This window comes from Heliconius melpomene, chromosome 1 (genome assembly GCF_056956725.1).
Source record: "Heliconius melpomene rosina isolate 202511_hmr_F chromosome 1, ASM5695672v1, whole genome shotgun sequence".
NCBI classification, from domain to species: Eukaryota; Metazoa; Arthropoda; class Insecta; order Lepidoptera; family Nymphalidae; genus Heliconius; species Heliconius melpomene.
In genome coordinates, this window is record NC_140389.1 from 12218626 (window position 1) to 12240344 (window position 21719).

Sequence of the window (21719 nt, forward strand, 5' to 3'; positions counted from 1 at the left end):
CGAGTAATGGACAACTTCCGGGAAAGGCTTCAGCAGTGTGTGGTCAATGGAGGTAGACATTTACAGGATATCATTTTTAAAACCAACTAAATTAAAACTGCATGTTATGTGCTTTCAAACAATAAAATAATTTTTACTGCATGTCGCTTTGTTTTTAATACACACCTTATTGAAATCGGAAAGTTCAATATGACTCACCCTGTATAAAGTAAACAAAAAAAGGTTATTTTGTAGGTCGCGATTGATGGAATATACTATATTAAGTTAAAGAAATCTATGGATTTATGGAGTTAAATAATATTATTGAACGATATCTATAAAACTTATTAGTTAATAATAATTATGATTTTAATTTATCGATTTCATCGATGATGAAATTGTTTTGACAATTACTTATAGTTTCAAATTTTATAAAATTAGATATGTACCTACAATGTTTAAGTTTATAAAATTTGAAGCGAAACGATATGAATTTAATAATTAAAAATAAAGACTGTTTTCATATTTAAAGCCAGGAACATTGTAAAAATAAAAGTTCAAATCTAAAAATATAATTTATTTATTACGCTAAAGTAAGACCTCGCGAGGTCGTTACTTTTAAGTAAAAATATTTAGAACCTAGATTTTGTCTATAGGTCAATAAATACAATAGTCAACGCAATCAAAAGTACTTTGTATGAAATTTGTGATAATTTACAGGTATTTCATAGGAAAATTCATCAATCAAAATCCGATGTATGTGTTCCGTAGGAGATGCGTGCAGCATTTTTTTCAAGTTTGAGGTCTAAATTTTTTTCAATTATCGAATTACATATTTTGCTCATAGCTTTTATTTCCGCTACCATAGCTGTTATACCTCATTTTGTGTTTAGTATAAAGAATTTATTTTTATTATAGAACTTTCTTGAAAAAAGATTTATAACATAATTGAGATTATCAAAATTAATAAATACAGAGGAGTCTATGTATTGATTTTACGTAGATTTATTTGTAACGAACTTGGGGAAAATAGTGAATAGAGATTCTTGTTTCGTGTTACTTATTTTGGTAATTTCTGCACTTCTGTTTGTTCAGTATTTTTTACATTAACTACCATGTATATTCAAAAAAATACACAAACATAAATTATAAAAGTTGGTTAAATAAATATTTATTTTACAAAAAGAAAAATCGACTTCAAACAACGAACTAAGTAAAACAAACAGGCTTAGTATTTTGATATTGTAGTAAGGTCGCTGTAGCATTAGCTTGACACCGACTTTAAAATTATAAAATCTTTGTAAAGTTGTTTGAAGTCAGTTTTTCTCTTTGTTAATTTTTTTTTTATTTTACGATTTTAAGTGATGAGTAGACCTTAAAAGTACTAGTGGTGGTTGTAGTGGTTGTATACGAGTGGTTGTCCTATGTAAAACTTCACTTAATTAGGTGGAAACAACATGCAAACTAACATTTTGGTATATTGACAAGAACATACTTACATAAAAAATATAATATATAATATTTTTGAAATCAGTTGAAAATGAGAACATCCTCTTTTTTGAGGTTGGTTAAAAAAGAAATGCAACCATGTGGAATCTCACTTCTGACATAAATTTTAACAATGTCTTTCCTTGTATCTATTACAGTATATGTAATAACATTTTATTAAACGCTTTTACGCGCATAAGAGGTCCATCGGAAACAAAATATTCCAACTAAGTTTTAAAAGTTAATTAATTAGACTCTTGAGTCATAAATAAAACAAAACGTTAATAAATAAAAGTTTTAATTTTCAAAATTAATTTGTTATATATATTTAAAAGAAATATACTATGACACTTAGATATCATTAATATTATGAACTCTGATGTAAAAAATAAATAGTAGTGCATAATAAAAATAGTAGTTCCTGCATTGTTTAATATTAATAAGTAATTAATTACTGGATATTTTTGATTGAGCGAAATTCTGGGCAATTGTAATAGCTTCATGCAAGGCACGTGGATTATTCCCTGATGCTTGTGCGGATTCTGATTTTCCACCTCCTTTTCCCCCAATGGCGGGTACAATGGACTGAACCCATTCTGATGCTAACAATCCTCTGTCGACTAACGGTTTAGGTACTGCCGCCAAACAAAATATTTTATTAGAATCTTCATCGACAGAAAGAAACATAGCAGCTGAATCAGGTTTCAATTGTTTAACTTGTTTCAAAGCCCCATCTAGGGCTTTGGTATTATTGTAAGCTTTTAACTCCGAAATAATTACTTCTGGACATTTTTCTTCCAAACACATTTCTTTTGCCTTTTCAATTACTAAATTTATAGTCATTGCTTTAGCGGCTCTTTCTTTATCGTCCAATTGTTTTTTGAGAGATTTCAGCATATTACGTAACTCCTCTTTCTTCCAATATGATATCTGGGCGTGAGAAACGTCATTTGTAAGTTCAATAATTTTTTTGACTATTTCTTTTTGATTGATATTATCACCCTCATCTTTAATGAACCTTGTAATGTCATTGACTTCATTTTCTAAAATGCTCATTTTATTTATGGCTTTTATTGCTTCAGGACCAGTTAATGCTACAATTCTTCGAATACCTTTTGCGATACCTTCTTCACTTACTATGACATATTCTCCAATATGGCCAGTTTGGTGTAAATGCGAGCCACCACAAAACTCTACCGAAGTATCCATTCCAGACGACCCATCTGGATTTTGCTCTAATTCTTCTACTGGTATACCTACAGAAACTACGCGAACTGGATCAGGATATTGCTCATCAAACATAGCACGAAGACCTTTAATTTTTTTAGCTTCGCTTAAACTAGTGTGTTTCGCGTAGACACGTTTATTACTATTAATAATTGATTTAATTTCATCTTCGGCATCTTTGATCTGTTTAACTGTCATAGGGCCTTTATTAGTGAAATCAAATCTAAGACGATCTGGCATTACAAGTGATCCACGCTGATCAGAATCATTTCCGAGAACTTTTCTTAAGACACTATTTAAAATATGAGTTCCTGTATGATTATTCATAACTAGTCTACGTCTTTCTGTATCAATATGCAAAACAAGAGAATCACCAACTTTAAGTGTTCCCTCGATTTTACCGACATGAAGAACATAGCCACCTTTAACTTGCACATTTTTAACTGTAAATTCTACACTGTCATCCTCGCTCTTTACCATGTATCCTTCATCAAATATTTGACCACCTTGCTCGGCATAGAAATTAGTTTTATCTAGGATAATGCCACATTCTTGACCACTTGTTACTTCATTTACAAATTGTTTATCTTTACGCAAAGCTAAAATAGTACCAGAACATGTAGAAAACTTATATTCAGCGTCTTTGTCTGGTGTTGAAGGCACATAATTATATTTTGGGGAATCATCAGTAATAGGAACGCTGTTCTCCTGCAAGTGACTTATAGCATGTATATCTAAAGACAATAAGTCTTCCTGCCCTGCAGATTTGCCTTGAGATGATAATTGAGATTCCTTTTTGGCTTTTTCATATCCTTCCATGTCTATTGATAAGCCCCTCTCCTCACACATCAACTGAGTTAAATCAATTGGAAAACCATATGTGTCATACATGCGCCATGCTATGTCACCCGGTATGATTTTTGAATCACCTAATTTCTCAATTGTTCTGTTAAGCAAATTGCGTCCACGGGTGAGGGTTTTCAAGAACTGGATTTCTTCTTCATTAATGATCTGAATGATAGATTCTGGATCTTTTTTTATTTCTGGGAAAACATCGCCAAGTAATTGAACAACAGTACGTACTAACGACCCAAAAAAACCGGGTTTTTTTTTTATTTTGTATAGAAAAGGTTTGTTTTTTTCTTAAAATAATTGTCATGAGACAAAATGTAAAAAACAAAATTGTGTTTGTTGTTATTTTTTTATTTCTATTTAATTTATTTATGTACAAATTTTACTAAAAGGTACTTAACTATGAGGATAATAAAACTAAATATATATATTATTCAATTATTTATTTAAATTCGGAGGATTCTGGGGAACTAACACCTACATTAATGACGAAATGGTCCACCATATTAGCATATTTTTTTGCATCTTTTGCTCTTCTTTTATCGCATGGTCAATGCAAGCCTTTGCCAAGCGTATAGTTATTATTAATAAAAACAAAAGTAATGACGGAAATTCTATGAAAATAACTGAAAATGGCGAATATAATCTGACGGATGACAAAATAATTTTATATAAAATGTACTTATTATCTTATCATAATTACAGTATGTAATTTATTGTTATACTATTAAAATATGTCACAAGTTTGAGAAGAAGTTGGCTTTTAGGTGTTTTTACATTTCAAGTATTTAAAAATTATTATTGAAAGTAAAGAAAATAATTTAAAGTGGCTTTGGTGGAATGAATATGAAATCTTGGAATAATTTAATGTATTTTTATATTTTATTAATTGTATTCGTTTCTTTTAAGATAATTACTTCGTTTTAAGAAATATATATTCAATTTTATAAAATTTTAAAATATAATTATAAAAATAATTTTATCGACATCCGCAAATTTAAATTGTAATTTTATTAATTAATACTTATAACTTGATCCTAATTAATGACAGAATAATAAAACTAGTTTTTTGTCACTGAACACAGTGTTTATACTTTATAATATAATAAATGTATAACTTTTCTATAGTACAAATTGATGCAATTCAACAATAAAATTAATGCATAACTATTCAAACGTGACATACGTTTTGCATTTATTTTACCGTTCCTTTACTATATTTCAGAGTACATTAATGAAAATAATTGGATATTGTAGTGTAAACAAATTTTGTTAATATTTTTTTCCCCACTACTGGTATTTTATTTCTATAATAAGATAATATTATTTACAGTGCTATCGGTCATTAATTTAGTATATTACATAAATAATAAAGTCCATAAATCCATAGATAAATATTTTTTATACTTAATATAGTAACTCCATCAACCGTGACATGTTAACAAAGTTTTTTTGACGTGTATAAACACGTAAAAGATAACTTTTATCTCATGCCTTTGTGAATAGAATATACACATAAAATAACTGATAATATATATATTTACAATTCACTTATACTTGCAATTCTTTGTCATAATTATGCTTTTAGCAACTATAATCAATAATGTGGTTAATATTTATGAATACAGGTTGGCAAAGACACTTGGCTGCCCCGGTCGCATACGTGCTTCAATCGACTCGACCTCCCGCCCTATAAGAGCTACGAACAATTATGTGAAAAATTAAACTATGCTATCGAAGAAACTGAAGGTTTTGGTCAGGAGTAAAGATGTTTTTGCTATTAGCACTAGTAGAGTAATGTAAATTATTATCACTTTAACTTTATGCACCATGCTCCCATCTTGGAATTATTTCTATGGATTAGGTGCCGCGGTGAAAAGACCAACCAAAAATATGAATATTTGTTTAAACATTTATTTTATTGTGTAGATATCATTAGCGTATTATGTCGATTATATAAGATATATTTTGTTTTAACTATATTTATAAAGTTCGTCTATAACGTTCAATAAAATTATGTAAAATGATAATTGTTTCATTGAAGTCCTTCAAGTGTTATGATTTTTCGGAATGATAATTGTTATACTATGTAAATCAAATAAAAAAAAGTTATTAATCTAATAGTCTAGTCAACAAGTTCAAAAACGTGGTCAATAGACAAAGTTCCTAAAATTATGTGCGATAGCTCATTTTATTTATCACATTTATATCCTATTCACGAAAGCATGAGATACAGGGTGAGTCATATTGAACTTTCCGGTTTTGGAAGGACGTTGCACGAAGAAGGGAAGGAGTAGAAGGGTGGGGATGGTGTCATTAGACGCGCCATGACATGCAGTTTTAGTGTGAGCAATGGCTTGGTCGGGACAACATCGTGCGTTCGTAGTTGAAGAGTTTATTAAAAATGGCGGCTCCGTGATCACAACACAGCGTGCGTTCCGTTTACATTTTGCTATTGGTCGACGTGATCCCATTCCCACTGGACCAACAATCAGAAATTGGGTATCAAATTTTAGAGCAACATCATCAGCATTAAAAACAAGACCACAAGGCCGAATTAGGACGTCAACGTCAGCGGAAAACGTGGATAGAGTGCGGGCTTCAATTCAACAATCCCCTCGGCGTTCTGTTCGGAAACATGCCGCTTCACTAGGATTATCTTTCAGTAGTGTCCGCAGAATACTGCATAGAGACCTTAAATTTCACCCATACAAGATTCAGGTAGTGCAAGAATTAACAGTTAGAGACTTAGACACACGAACAAACTTATGCCGCGACATTCAGCAGATCCCCCGCACTGCTGTTTTGATCTTCAGTGATGAGGCACATTTTCACCTCGCCGGAACTGTCAACAAACAGAATTTTCGATACTGGGCTGAGAATAACCCACGAAACCTACACGAACGACCACTTCACAGCCCTCGAGTGACAGTGTGGTGCGCTATTGCAGAGTTTGGTGTGTGGGGTCCCTATTTTTTTGAAGAAGATGGTCAAGTCGTCACAGTTACCTCTGCTCGGTATTGCGACATGCTTGAAACTTTTCTGAAACCGAAATTGGAGGAATTAACGCAGAATCATGACAACGATAACATCTGGTTCCAACAAGATGGTGCTACAGCCCATACATCCAGGCGTTCAATGGAAATCCTGCGACAAATGTTTCCCGGTCATCTCATTTCTTTGCGAGGTGACGTTGGGTGGCCGCCGAGATCACCTGATTTAACCCCCTGCGATTTCTTTCTCTGGGGTTACCTGAAGGAAAAGGTGTACACGCATCGTCCCCGAACCATCGATGAACTGAAGGCTGCAATCACGGAAGAAATCAATGCTATTCCGCTGAATATGACTCGACGAGTAATGGACAACTTCCGGGAAAGGCTTCAGCAGTGTGTGGTCAATGGAGGTAGACATTTACAGGATATCATTTTTAAAACCAACTAAATTAAAACTGCATGTTATGTGCTTTCAAACAATAAAATAATTTTTACTGCATGTCGCTTTGTTTTTAATACACACCTTATTGAAATCGGAAAGTTCAATATGACTCACCCTGTATAAAGTAAACAAAAAAAGGTTATTTTGTAGGTCGCGATTGATGGAATATACTATATTAAGTTAAAGAAATCTATGGATTTATGGAGTTAAATAATATTATTGAACGATATCTATAAAACTTATTAGTTAATAATAATTATGATTTTAATTTATCGATTTCATCGATGATGAAATTGTTTTGACAATTACTTATAGTTTCAAATTTTATAAAATTAGATATGTACCTACAATGTTTAAGTTTATAAAATTTGAAGCGAAACGATATGAATTTAATAATTAAAAATAAAGACTGTTTTCATATTTAAAGCCAGGAACATTGTAAAAATAAAAGTTCAAATCTAAAAATATAATTTATTTATTACGCTAAAGTAAGACCTCGCGAGGTCGTTACTTTTAAGTAAAAATATTTAGAACCTAGATTTTGTCTATAGGTCAATAAATACAATAGTCAACGCAATCAAAAGTACTTTGTATGAAATTTGTGATAATTTACAGGTATTTCATAGGAAAATTCATCAATCAAAATCCGATGTATGTGTTCCGTAGGAGATGCGTGCAGCATTTTTTTCAAGTTTGAGGTCTAAATTTTTTTCAATTATCGAATTACATATTTTGCTCATAGCTTTTATTTCCGCTACCATAGCTGTTATACCTCATTTTGTGTTTAGTATAAAGAATTTATTTTTATTATAGAACTTTCTTGAAAAAAGATTTATAACATAATTGAGATTATCAAAATTAATAAATACAGAGGAGTCTATGTATTGATTTTACGTAGATTTATTTGTAACGAACTTGGGGAAAATAGTGAATAGAGATTCTTGTTTCGTGTTACTTATTTTGGTAATTTCTGCACTTCTGTTTGTTCAGTATTTTTTACATTAACTACCATGTATATTCAAAAAAATACACAAACATAAATTATAAAAGTTGGTTAAATAAATATTTATTTTACAAAAAGAAAAATCGACTTCAAACAACGAACTAAGTAAAACAAACAGGCTTAGTATTTTGATATTGTAGTAAGGTCGCTGTAGCATTAGCTTGACACCGACTTTAAAATTATAAAATCTTTGTAAAGTTGTTTGAAGTCAGTTTTTCTCTTTGTTAATTTTTTTTTTATTTTACGATTTTAAGTGATGAGTAGACCTTAAAAGTACTAGTGGTGGTTGTAGTGGTTGTATACGAGTGGTTGTCCTATGTAAAACTTCACTTAATTAGGTGGAAACAACATGCAAACTAACATTTTGGTATATTGACAAGAACATACTTACATAAAAAATATAATATATAATATTTTTGAAATCAGTTGAAAATGAGAACATCCTCTTTTTTGAGGTTGGTTAAAAAAGAAATGCAACCATGTGGAATCTCACTTCTGACATAAATTTTAACAATGTCTTTCCTTGTATCTATTACAGTATATGTAATAACATTTTATTAAACGCTTTTACGCGCATAAGAGGTCCATCGGAAACAAAATATTCCAACTAAGTTTTAAAAGTTAATTAATTAGACTCTTGAGTCATAAATAAAACAAAACGTTAATAAATAAAAGTTTTAATTTTCAAAATTAATTTGTTATATATATTTAAAAGAAATATACTATGACACTTAGATATCATTAATATTATGAACTCTGATGTAAAAAATAAATAGTAGTGCATAATAAAAATAGTAGTTCCTGCATTGTTTAATATTAATAAGTAATTAATTACTGGATATTTTTGATTGAGCGAAATTCTGGGCAATTGTAATAGCTTCATGCAAGGCACGTGGATTATTCCCTGATGCTTGTGCGGATTCTGATTTTCCACCTCCTTTTCCCCCAATGGCGGGTACAATGGACTGAACCCATTCTGATGCTAACAATCCTCTGTCGACTAACGGTTTAGGTACTGCCGCCAAACAAAATATTTTATTAGAATCTTCATCGACAGAAAGAAACATAGCAGCTGAATCAGGTTTCAATTGTTTAACTTGTTTCAAAGCCCCATCTAGGGCTTTGGTATTATTGTAAGCTTTTAACTCCGAAATAATTACTTCTGGACATTTTTCTTCCAAACACATTTCTTTTGCCTTTTCAATTACTAAATTTATAGTCATTGCTTTAGCGGCTCTTTCTTTATCGTCCAATTGTTTTTTGAGAGATTTCAGCATATTACGTAACTCCTCTTTCTTCCAATATGATATCTGGGCGTGAGAAACGTCATTTGTAAGTTCAATAATTTTTTTGACTATTTCTTTTTGATTGATATTATCACCCTCATCTTTAATGAACCTTGTAATGTCATTGACTTCATTTTCTAAAATGCTCATTTTATTTATGGCTTTTATTGCTTCAGGACCAGTTAATGCTACAATTCTTCGAATACCTTTTGCGATACCTTCTTCACTTACTATGACATATTCTCCAATATGGCCAGTTTGGTGTAAATGCGAGCCACCACAAAACTCTACCGAAGTATCCATTCCAGACGACCCATCTGGATTTTGCTCTAATTCTTCTACTGGTATACCTACAGAAACTACGCGAACTGGATCAGGATATTGCTCATCAAACATAGCACGAAGACCTTTAATTTTTTTAGCTTCGCTTAAACTAGTGTGTTTCGCGTAGACACGTTTATTACTATTAATAATTGATTTAATTTCATCTTCGGCATCTTTGATCTGTTTAACTGTCATAGGGCCTTTATTAGTGAAATCAAATCTAAGACGATCTGGCATTACAAGTGATCCACGCTGATCAGAATCATTTCCGAGAACTTTTCTTAAGACACTATTTAAAATATGAGTTCCTGTATGATTATTCATAACTAGTCTACGTCTTTCTGTATCAATATGCAAAACAAGAGAATCACCAACTTTAAGTGTTCCCTCGATTTTACCGACATGAAGAACATAGCCACCTTTAACTTGCACATTTTTAACTGTAAATTCTACACTGTCATCCTCGCTCTTTACCATGTATCCTTCATCAAATATTTGACCACCTTGCTCGGCATAGAAATTAGTTTTATCTAGGATAATGCCACATTCTTGACCACTTGTTACTTCATTTACAAATTGTTTATCTTTACGCAAAGCTAAAATAGTACCAGAACATGTAGAAAACTTATATTCAGCGTCTTTGTCTGGTGTTGAAGGCACATAATTATATTTTGGGGAATCATCAGTAATAGGAACGCTGTTCTCCTGCAAGTGACTTATAGCATGTATATCTAAAGACAATAAGTCTTCCTGCCCTGCAGATTTGCCTTGAGATGATAATTGAGATTCCTTTTTGGCTTTTTCATATCCTTCCATGTCTATTGATAAGCCCCTCTCCTCACACATCAACTGAGTTAAATCAATTGGAAAACCATATGTGTCATACATGCGCCATGCTATGTCACCCGGTATGATTTTTGAATCACCTAATTTCTCAATTGTTCTGTTAAGCAAATTGCGTCCACGGGTGAGGGTTTTCAAGAACTGGATTTCTTCTTCATTAATGATCTGAATGATAGATTCTGGATCTTTTTTTATTTCTGGGAAAACATCGCCAAGTAATTGAACAACAGTACGTACTAACGACCCAAAAAAACCGGGTTTTTTTTTTATTTTGTATAGAAAAGGTTTGTTTTTTTCTTAAAATAATTGTCATGAGACAAAATGTAAAAAACAAAATTGTGTTTGTTGTTATTTTTTTATTTCTATTTAATTTATTTATGTACAAATTTTACTAAAAGGTACTTAACTATGAGGATAATAAAACTAAATATATATATTATTCAATTATTTATTTAAATTCGGAGGATTCTGGGGAACTAACACCTACATTAATGACGAAATGGTCCACCATATTAGCATATTTTTTTGCATCTTTTGCTCTTCTTTTATCGCATGGTCAATGCAAGCCTTTGCCAAGCGTATAGTTATTATTAATAAAAACAAAAGTAATGACGGAAATTCTATGAAAATAACTGAAAATGGCGAATATAATCTGACGGATGACAAAATAATTTTATATAAAATGTACTTATTATCTTATCATAATTACAGTATGTAATTTATTGTTATACTATTAAAATATGTCACAAGTTTGAGAAGAAGTTGGCTTTTAGGTGTTTTTACATTTCAAGTATTTAAAAATTATTATTGAAAGTAAAGAAAATAATTTAAAGTGGCTTTGGTGGAATGAATATGAAATCTTGGAATAATTTAATGTATTTTTATATTTTATTAATTGTATTCGTTTCTTTTAAGATAATTACTTCGTTTTAAGAAATATATATTCAATTTTATAAAATTTTAAAATATAATTATAAAAATAATTTTATCGACATCCGCAAATTTAAATTGTAATTTTATTAATTAATACTTATAACTTGATCCTAATTAATGACAGAATAATAAAACTAGTTTTTTGTCACTGAACACAGTGTTTATACTTTATAATATAATAAATGTATAACTTTTCTATAGTACAAATTGATGCAATTCAACAATAAAATTAATGCATAACTATTCAAACGTGACATACGTTTTGCATTTATTTTACCGTTCCTTTACTATATTTCAGAGTACATTAATGAAAATAATTGGATATTGTAGTGTAAACAAATTTTGTTAATATTTTTTTCCCCACTACTGGTATTTTATTTCTATAATAAGATAATATTATTTACAGTGCTATCGGTCATTAATTTAGTATATTACATAAATAATAAAGTCCATAAATCCATAGATAAATATTTTTTATACTTAATATAGTAACTCCATCAACCGTGACATGTTAACAAAGTTTTTTTGACGTGTATAAACACGTAAAAGATAACTTTTATCTCATGCCTTTGTGAATAGAATATACACATAAAATAACTGATAATATATATATTTACAATTCACTTATACTTGCAATTCTTTGTCATAATTATGCTTTTAGCAACTATAATCAATAATGTGGTTAATATTTATGAATACAGGTTGGCAAAGACACTTGGCTGCCCCGGTCGCATACGTGCTTCAATCGACTCGACCTCCCGCCCTATAAGAGCTACGAACAATTATGTGAAAAATTAAACTATGCTATCGAAGAAACTGAAGGTTTTGGTCAGGAGTAAAGATGTTTTTGCTATTAGCACTAGTAGAGTAATGTAAATTATTATCACTTTAACTTTATGCACCATGCTCCCATCTTGGAATTATTTCTATGGATTAGGTGCCGCGGTGAAAAGACCAACCAAAAATATGAATATTTGTTTAAACATTTATTTTATTGTGTAGATATCATTAGCGTATTATGTCGATTATATAAGATATATTTTGTTTTAACTATATTTATAAAGTTCGTCTATAACGTTCAATAAAATTATGTAAAATGATAATTGTTTCATTGAAGTCCTTCAAGTGTTATGATTTTTCGGAATGATAATTGTTATACTATGTAAATCAAATAAAAAAAAGTTATTAATCTAATAGTCTAGTCAACAAGTTCAAAAACGTGGTCAATAGACAAAGTTCCTAAAATTATGTGCGATAGCTCATTTTATTTATCACATTTATATCCTATTCACGAAAGCATGAGATACAGGGTGAGTCATATTGAACTTTCCGGTTTTGGAAGGACGTTGCACGAAGAAGGGAAGGAGTAGAAGGGTGGGGATGGTGTCATTAGACGCGCCATGACATGCAGTTTTAGTGTGAGCAATGGCTTGGTCGGGACAACATCGTGCGTTCGTAGTTGAAGAGTTTATTAAAAATGGCGGCTCCGTGATCACAACACAGCGTGCGTTCCGTTTACATTTTGCTATTGGTCGACGTGATCCCATTCCCACTGGACCAACAATCAGAAATTGGGTATCAAATTTTAGAGCAACATCATCAGCATTAAAAACAAGACCACAAGGCCGAATTAGGACGTCAACGTCAGCGGAAAACGTGGATAGAGTGCGGGCTTCAATTCAACAATCCCCTCGGCGTTCTGTTCGGAAACATGCCGCTTCACTAGGATTATCTTTCAGTAGTGTCCGCAGAATACTGCATAGAGACCTTAAATTTCACCCATACAAGATTCAGGTAGTGCAAGAATTAACAGTTAGAGACTTAGACACACGAACAAACTTATGCCGCGACATTCAGCAGATCCCCCGCACTGCTGTTTTGATCTTCAGTGATGAGGCACATTTTCACCTCGCCGGAACTGTCAACAAACAGAATTTTCGATACTGGGCTGAGAATAACCCACGAAACCTACACGAACGACCACTTCACAGCCCTCGAGTGACAGTGTGGTGCGCTATTGCAGAGTTTGGTGTGTGGGGTCCCTATTTTTTTGAAGAAGATGGTCAAGTCGTCACAGTTACCTCTGCTCGGTATTGCGACATGCTTGAAACTTTTCTGAAACCGAAATTGGAGGAATTAACGCAGAATCATGACAACGATAACATCTGGTTCCAACAAGATGGTGCTACAGCCCATACATCCAGGCGTTCAATGGAAATCCTGCGACAAATGTTTCCCGGTCATCTCATTTCTTTGCGAGGTGACGTTGGGTGGCCGCCGAGATCACCTGATTTAACCCCCTGCGATTTCTTTCTCTGGGGTTACCTGAAGGAAAAGGTGTACACGCATCGTCCCCGAACCATCGATGAACTGAAGGCTGCAATCACGGAAGAAATCAATGCTATTCCGCTGAATATGACTCGACGAGTAATGGACAACTTCCGGGAAAGGCTTCAGCAGTGTGTGGTCAATGGAGGTAGACATTTACAGGATATCATTTTTAAAACCAACTAAATTAAAACTGCATGTTATGTGCTTTCAAACAATAAAATAATTTTTACTGCATGTCGCTTTGTTTTTAATACACACCTTATTGAAATCGGAAAGTTCAATATGACTCACCCTGTATAAAGTAAACAAAAAAAGGTTATTTTGTAGGTCGCGATTGATGGAATATACTATATTAAGTTAAAGAAATCTATGGATTTATGGAGTTAAATAATATTATTGAACGATATCTATAAAACTTATTAGTTAATAATAATTATGATTTTAATTTATCGATTTCATCGATGATGAAATTGTTTTGACAATTACTTATAGTTTCAAATTTTATAAAATTAGATATGTACCTACAATGTTTAAGTTTATAAAATTTGAAGCGAAACGATATGAATTTAATAATTAAAAATAAAGACTGTTTTCATATTTAAAGCCAGGAACATTGTAAAAATAAAAGTTCAAATCTAAAAATATAATTTATTTATTACGCTAAAGTAAGACCTCGCGAGGTCGTTACTTTTAAGTAAAAATATTTAGAACCTAGATTTTGTCTATAGGTCAATAAATACAATAGTCAACGCAATCAAAAGTACTTTGTATGAAATTTGTGATAATTTACAGGTATTTCATAGGAAAATTCATCAATCAAAATCCGATGTATGTGTTCCGTAGGAGATGCGTGCAGCATTTTTTTCAAGTTTGAGGTCTAAATTTTTTTCAATTATCGAATTACATATTTTGCTCATAGCTTTTATTTCCGCTACCATAGCTGTTATACCTCATTTTGTGTTTAGTATAAAGAATTTATTTTTATTATAGAACTTTCTTGAAAAAAGATTTATAACATAATTGAGATTATCAAAATTAATAAATACAGAGGAGTCTATGTATTGATTTTACGTAGATTTATTTGTAACGAACTTGGGGAAAATAGTGAATAGAGATTCTTGTTTCGTGTTACTTATTTTGGTAATTTCTGCACTTCTGTTTGTTCAGTATTTTTTACATTAACTACCATGTATATTCAAAAAAATACACAAACATAAATTATAAAAGTTGGTTAAATAAATATTTATTTTACAAAAAGAAAAATCGACTTCAAACAACGAACTAAGTAAAACAAACAGGCTTAGTATTTTGATATTGTAGTAAGGTCGCTGTAGCATTAGCTTGACACCGACTTTAAAATTATAAAATCTTTGTAAAGTTGTTTGAAGTCAGTTTTTCTCTTTGTTAATTTTTTTTTTATTTTACGATTTTAAGTGATGAGTAGACCTTAAAAGTACTAGTGGTGGTTGTAGTGGTTGTATACGAGTGGTTGTCCTATGTAAAACTTCACTTAATTAGGTGGAAACAACATGCAAACTAACATTTTGGTATATTGACAAGAACATACTTACATAAAAAATATAATATATAATATTTTTGAAATCAGTTGAAAATGAGAACATCCTCTTTTTTGAGGTTGGTTAAAAAAGAAATGCAACCATGTGGAATCTCACTTCTGACATAAATTTTAACAATGTCTTTCCTTGTATCTATTACAGTATATGTAATAACATTTTATTAAACGCTTTTACGCGCATAAGAGGTCCATCGGAAACAAAATATTCCAACTAAGTTTTAAAAGTTAATTAATTAGACTCTTGAGTCATAAATAAAACAAAACGTTAATAAATAAAAGTTTTAATTTTCAAAATTAATTTGTTATATATATTTAAAAGAAATATACTATGACACTTAGATATCATTAATATTATGAACTCTGATGTAAAAAATAAATAGTAGTGCATAATAAAAATAGTAGTTCCTGCATTGTTTAATATTAATAAGTAATTAATTACTGGATATTTTTGATTGAGCGAAATTCTGGGCAATTGTAATAGCTTCATGCAAGGCACGTGGATTATTCCCTGATGCTTGTGCGGATTCTGATTTTCCACCTCCTTTTCCCCCAATGGCGGGTACAATGGACTGAACCCATTCTGATGCTAACAATCCTCTGTCGACTAACGGTTTAGGTACTGCCGCCAAACAAAATATTTTATTAGAATCTTCATCGACAGAAAGAAACATAGCAGCTGAATCAGGTTTCAATTGTTTAACTTGTTTCAAAGCCCCATCTAGGGCTTTGGTATTATTGTAAGCTTTTAACTCCGAAATAATTACTTCTGGACATTTTTCTTCCAAACACATTTCTTTTGCCTTTTCAATTACTAAATTTATAGTCATTGCTTTAGCGGCTCTTTCTTTATCGTCCAATTGTTTTTTGAGAGATTTCAGCATATTACGTAACTCCTCTTTCTTCCAATATGATATCTGGGCGTGAGAAACGTCATTTGTAAGTTCAATAATTTTTTTGACTATTTCTTTTTGATTGATATTATCACCCTCATCTTTAATGAACCTTGTAATGTCATTGACTTCATTTTCTAAAATGCTCATTTTATTTATGGCTTTTATTGCTTCAGGACCAGTTAATGCTACAATTCTTCGAATACCTTTTGCGATACCTTCTTCACTTACTATGACATATTCTCCAATATGGCCAGTTTGGTGTAAATGCGAGCCACCACAAAACTCTACCGAAGTATCCATTCCAGACGACCCATCTGGATTTTGCTCTAATTCTTCTACTGGTATACCTACAGAAACTACGCGAACTGGATCAGGATATTGCTCATCAAACATAGCACGAAGACCTTTAATTTTTTTAGCTTCGCTTAAACTAGTGTGTTTCGCGTAGACACGTTTATTACTATTAATAATTGATTTAATTTCATCTTCGGCATCTTTGATCTGTTTAACTGTCATAGGGCCTTTATTAGTGAAATCAAATCTAAGACGATCTGGCATTACAAGTGATCCACGCTGATCAGAATCATTTCCGAGAACTTTTCTTAAGACACTATTTAAAATATGAGTTCCTGTATGATTATTCATAACTAGTCTACGTCTTTCTGTATCAATATGCAAAACAAGAGAATCACCAACTTTAAGTGTTCCCTCGATTTTACCGACATGAAGAACATAGCCACCTTTAACTTGCACATTTTTAACTGTAAATTCTACACTGTCATCCTCGCTCTTTACCATGTATCCTTCATCAAATATTTGACCACCTTGCTCGGCATAGAAATTAGTTTTATCTAGGATAATGCCACATTCTTGACCACTTGTTACTTCATTTACAAATTGTTTATCTTTACGCAAAGCTAAAATAGTACCAGAACATGTAGAAAACTTATATTCAGCGTCTTTGTCTGGTTTTGAAGGCACATAATTATATTTTGGGGAATCATCAGTAATAGGAACGCTGTTCTCCTGCAAGTGACTTATAGCATGTATATCTAAAGACAATAAGTCTTCCTGCCCTGCAGATTTGCCTTGAGATGATAATTGAGATTCCTTTTTGGCTTTTTCATATCCTTCCATGTCTATTGATAAGCCCCTCTCCTCACACATCAACTGAGTTAAATCAATTGGAAAACCATATGTGTCATACATGCGCCATGCTATGTCACCCGGTATGATTTTTGAATCACCTAATTTCTCAATTGTTCTGTTAAGCAAATTGCGTCCACGGGTGAGGGTTTTCAAGAACTGGATTTCTTCTTCATTAATGATCTGAATGATAGATTCTGGATCTTTTTTTATTTCTGGGAAAACATCGCCAAGTAATTGAACAACAGTACGTACTAACGACCCAAAAAAACCGGGTTTTGCATTGAGTTTTTCTGAAGCAAATCGAACAGCCCTTCTTAAAATTCTTCTAAGAACATATCCTCTCCCTGTGTTATCGGGGTATCCACCATCAGACAAAGCTATGGTTAAAGTTCGGGCATGATCAGCTAGAACGCGGTATGCCATATCAATCCCATCTTTATCTTCTGACCCAACTTTTCCACTGTATGGTCTTATTTTTGTACCATTTTCAATAGCGTGGAAGATAGGCATAAAGAAATCTGTATCGTAATTAGCTCTTTTATTTTGAATGACAGACACTAATCTTTCTAAACCCAAACCACAGTCAATATGTTTTTTTGGTAATAATTTTAATGATCCATCAGATTCTCTATTAAATTGTATGAACACCAAGTTCCAAATTTCAAGGACATCGGGATCATCCATATTTACAAGATGTGCAGCATTTCGTCCACCAATTCTGTCATAGTGTAATTCGGAACATGGTCCACAAGGCCCAGTTTCACCCATCTCCCAAAAATTATCTTTCATGCTACCAGGTAAAATGTGTGATTCTGAAACTCCCAAGTCCAGCCAGATATTTTTACATTCTAAATCTGGGTCCAACCCTGAAGACTTATCACCTCCGAAATATGTGACATACAATCTATCTCCAGATAATTTATAAACCTGAGTAAGAAGTTCCCAAGCCCATGCACATATTTCCTTTTTAAAATAATCACCAAAAGACCAATTTCCCATCATTTCAAAAAATGTATGATGATAAACATCTTTTCCAACATCATCTAAATCATTGTGTTTCCCCCCTGCCCTTATACATTTTTGGGTATTAACTACTCTTATGTATTGAGCCATGTCTGAATTGGGGTCTACTGATCCTAAGAATATTGGTTTAAATTGATTCATGCCTGCATTTGCAAACAGCAGTGTTGGATCGTCTAATGGTATTGTGGAGGAAGAATGGACATATTTATGACCTTTACTGATGAAGAAGTCTATAAATGCTTTTCTAATCTCATTTCCTGTCAGTTGTGTATCCATGATGGCAACTATCTGTAAGAAGAATGTTATAATGAACAATAGCTACTAATGACAAAAGTATTTGTTTTTTCTTTTTACTATAATATATCAAAATATAGATGTATATTACAATTTTATTTTTAAAAAATCTAATTAATTACTAGTATTATTATTGCATTATACAGTTATGTTTATATTGCATGGAATTTATAAAAATTGCTTGAAAGAAAGTACAGTTGATACTGCATTCTTCAGTTCCTGACTATTTAAGAAATATTGCAATACTACAGTCACAGAACTCAACACTTGTTCTCGTCTAACTTTAACATACATTCACTAAGTGAGTTTGAAACAAATTGAAATTTAGATAGATATATAACAAATGTGCAGGCCATTGTCGCACAGTTGGGAGTGGTCTTGCTATAAATTCTTTAAATAAAAAAAATTCTTTAAATAGTTTACTCTTATATATGTACGTATATATATATTTTAGCTGTATTTTGTTACTAGTATATAATTTTTAATTTCTTAAATTGTACTTTGTTTTGCTCGCTACTCACTCATCCACTTCCACTGGTTGGCTGGAAGAGATCTCTTATAGAGATAAGTCCACCTTTGTACACAAAATGTCTATATATTGTTTATTATGTATTTTTTTAGTGCAATAAAGAATATAAATATCATTGCTTATATATTGTTCTTTTTGATATGGGGGAATGATTATAGTTAAATTATTTTATTTCCTTTATTTAGTATACAAGAGGTTTAAGGTTCTGCTAACTAACATGTCTTGAAAATTTTGCAGAAAGTAGGCCTTAATGCCATGTTATACTAATATACTTTCTAAATGTAGATCAAAGGAATAATCTATACATATCATAAAATCGTAAGAGGGTCGGTGTCTGTACCTGGAAGATATTTTAAAAAAATGTTATTGGTTAAAATTTTTGTCTGTTTGTCTGGGGGTTTTCACTATTTGATTCTGGCAAGCTTCTGAAAACATATAGGGTTTATTTAGTAGTTTACGAAACTTTGCACGGGTCCGCTAGTTTTTAAATAAAAATATAATATGGGCAAATCACTGAATTTTAGATAAAGATTTGTGCAATTGATTTGTACCCTGCTGTATGCGGGATACAGCAGAGTTCATTTTTATTTGTACAATTTATTCTAGGTTATAATTTGCTTTTAACTATGTGGCTAAACTAAGTTCAATTATTGAATAAAATTATAATGTTTATTATTCAAAAACACAAATATAATGTTTACTTTGGAACTATAAAAAAATTGACTATATGTTATTTTAGTATAAAATAAATAATAATAGCCTTACTCATAAATTAAGAAATATGTTTCAAATATAAATCATAAAAATGTAAATAAGGTATTAATTAATATCTAGATAATACATTTTTTAAAAAATGGTGCAACGGATCATGTAGCCTTCGAAGGAATAGTAATTCAAAAAAATATTAAATGCATTATAAACATATCATATATGAATTAGATAATATTGGGATGAAATAAAGGTTAAACTTTATCTTTGTATCAAATATAAAAATAATTTTATTAGTGTATATTCTAAATCATGACTTAGAAAATAAATATAAGGACCTAAACGAGTACTTAATAGAAGCTAAGAAACATTTAAGTTTATTGCTATCATTTATTTTCATTTAAACATATGGTTACAATATTTTTGTGAAAGTAAGTATATAGCAAGTTAAATGAAATGTCTACAATAACATTATAAAAAAAATATTATGTAGGTATTCTTAAAGTGAATAACTAGTAAATATTTCAGTTTACCTTATGGAAAGATGAAATTTTATAGGGAAATAGCAGGAATTAGAAAACTGGCAGCGTTGAGTGTACAAAGATACAACGTGAGCAAGTATGAAAATTAGTACATTTCACTTCACTTGACGGCATTGCGTCATCATCTTGACATCTAATATTTGACATTGGCATAACTTTTTTAAGTAAATGAAATAAAGTAAAGAAAACAAATTAATTAAACTAAAAAAACTAACGCTTAAAATTGACACTTTATGAATTACATACTTTACATACTTTTATTTATTTACAAATAAAACAAATCAGTCAAGTGCGAGTCGGGAGTTGCCCACCGAGGATTCCGTGAATTTTTTAATTTCATGTTTTTGATATTCTGTATGCATTGTAGATCAACTTTCTATGAAGTGAAATATAAAGCTAATTTTGAAATAACTTTTTTCTATGTTATATGTACTTTCTTCATCCTGGCACTAATCCCGGCGTTTATTACCAAGGTCTGGCTTTTCTGCTTAACTTACTCCACTTTGCACAGTCTGTATCGTCCTGGGTGATTAGACCAATAGCTCTCAAGTCCTGCATCACGACATCCAACAAGCTCTTCCTTGGGCATTCGGGGGGTCTAGCTCCAGATACACGCATATACACTTAGCAAGGCACTTCCATCCGACAAAGTTCCTATTAAATCCCTCGTAACTAGCTGTGTAAAACCTCCTAAGTTGTATGGGTTACCGGAAATACACAAAAAGTCTGTACTGACTGTACCTCTTCCTCCAACAGTTAGTGCAGGTATAAGCTGGCTCAACATCTTATGTCAGGAAATCTTACCATTTTGTTAGTGGGCGGAAAGATCTTACGCTATCTAACAAAGAAACCGTTTTTAGTGTTGAATGTCGCTGTTTAGCAGTATATAAGAGTAGGCCTATAGAATATCTTGAACTATAAAAACATTATCTTACATGTGGATTTTATTGAAAAAATGTGACATTGCTATGGGTTAGCACGTGGCCCCGTGCTAGCAAATATATACATGGAGGATTTTGAACAGAGGGCTCTTAGCTCTGCACCACGTCTACCAAGGATATTACGTCTACAAAAACACAGAATGATTCCAGTTAATTAATGTATTAATAGCTTAATCTATATATATTTAGAATCGATTACTAAAAATTCTTAGAAAATAGAAGTAAAAAAAAAGAGAGGGTAAAAATACCTTTTCTTAAAGTCAAGTATTTGCACACCAACCATTCTCTTGATACAATGTTATTCCCGCGACATTTTGTCACTTTAGGTAAAATATGAACATCGTTTGTATACATCGGGAAACG

The 21719-nt window shown here is 31.5% G+C and overlaps 5 protein-coding genes across 6 annotated transcripts; 2 read left to right on the forward strand and 3 right to left on the reverse strand.

Moving 5' to 3' along the window:
* Nucleotides 1-1748: 1748 nt before the first annotated feature.
* LOC146541485 (alanine--tRNA ligase, cytoplasmic-like) lies at nucleotides 1749-4051 on the reverse strand. Its single transcript, XM_085195319.1, has 2 exons — nucleotides 4024-4051; nucleotides 1749-3737 (listed from the first exon to the last, which is right to left on the reverse strand). Exons 1-2 carry the CDS (start codon nucleotides 4049-4051, stop codon nucleotides 1915-1917), a joined length of 1851 nt encoding a protein of 616 aa, XP_085051445.1. The 3' UTR covers nucleotides 1749-1914.
* On the forward strand, nucleotides 3809-7038 carry LOC146541486 (uncharacterized). Its single transcript, XM_085186783.1, has 2 exons — nucleotides 3809-3824; nucleotides 5175-7038. The coding sequence occupies exon 2, from the start codon at nucleotides 5899-5901 to the stop codon at nucleotides 6985-6987; it is 1089 nt and encodes a 362-aa protein (XP_085042909.1). The 5' UTR covers nucleotides 3809-3824; nucleotides 5175-5898; the 3' UTR covers nucleotides 6988-7038.
* A 1607-nt stretch (nucleotides 7039-8645) lies between these two features.
* Nucleotides 8646-10948, reverse strand: LOC146541487 (alanine--tRNA ligase, cytoplasmic-like). Its single transcript, XM_085195330.1, has 2 exons — nucleotides 10921-10948; nucleotides 8646-10634 (listed from the first exon to the last, which is right to left on the reverse strand). The coding sequence occupies exons 1-2, from the start codon at nucleotides 10946-10948 to the stop codon at nucleotides 8812-8814; spliced, it is 1851 nt and encodes a 616-aa protein (XP_085051456.1). The 3' UTR covers nucleotides 8646-8811.
* LOC146541488 (uncharacterized) lies at nucleotides 10706-13935 on the forward strand. Its single transcript, XM_085186797.1, has 2 exons — nucleotides 10706-10721; nucleotides 12072-13935. Exon 2 carries the CDS (start codon nucleotides 12796-12798, stop codon nucleotides 13882-13884), a length of 1089 nt encoding a protein of 362 aa, XP_085042923.1. The 5' UTR covers nucleotides 10706-10721; nucleotides 12072-12795; the 3' UTR covers nucleotides 13885-13935.
* A 1607-nt stretch (nucleotides 13936-15542) lies between these two features.
* On the reverse strand, nucleotides 15543-20567 carry AlaRS (alanine--tRNA ligase, cytoplasmic). 2 transcript variants are annotated; one of them, XM_085186738.1, is made up of 3 exons: nucleotides 20407-20553; nucleotides 19506-19590; nucleotides 15543-18630 (listed from the first exon to the last, which is right to left on the reverse strand). In XM_085186738.1, exon 3 carries the CDS (start codon nucleotides 18616-18618, stop codon nucleotides 15709-15711), a length of 2910 nt encoding a protein of 969 aa, XP_085042864.1. In that variant the 5' UTR covers nucleotides 18619-18630; nucleotides 19506-19590; nucleotides 20407-20553; the 3' UTR covers nucleotides 15543-15708. The 2 variants fall into 2 exon arrangements, with proteins under 2 accessions (XP_085042864.1, XP_085042855.1); XM_085186729.1 differs by lacking the exon at nucleotides 19506-19590 and having other exon boundaries at nucleotides 20407-20567.
* Between the last annotated feature and the right edge of the window lie 1152 nt (nucleotides 20568-21719).

Coding starts and splice junctions, on each gene's coding strand:
- LOC146541485 (XM_085195319.1), bottom strand. CDS start 4,051: ATGGTGGACCATTTCGTCATTAATGTAG. Junction 3,738..4,023: donor CCATTTCGTCATTAATGTAG/GTGTTAGTTCCC, acceptor ATGTTTTCCCAG/AAATAAAAAAAGATCCAGAA.
- LOC146541486 (XM_085186783.1), top strand. CDS start 5,899: ATGGCTTGGTCGGGACAACATCGTGCGTTCGTAGTTGAAGAGTTTATT.
- LOC146541487 (XM_085195330.1), bottom strand. CDS start 10,948: ATGGTGGACCATTTCGTCATTAATGTAG. Junction 10,635..10,920: donor CCATTTCGTCATTAATGTAG/GTGTTAGTTCCC, acceptor ATGTTTTCCCAG/AAATAAAAAAAGATCCAGAA.
- LOC146541488 (XM_085186797.1), top strand. CDS start 12,796: ATGGCTTGGTCGGGACAACATCGTGCGTTCGTAGTTGAAGAGTTTATT.
- AlaRS (XM_085186729.1), bottom strand. CDS start 18,618: ATGGATACACAACTGACAGGAAATGAGATTAGAAAAGCATTTATAGAC.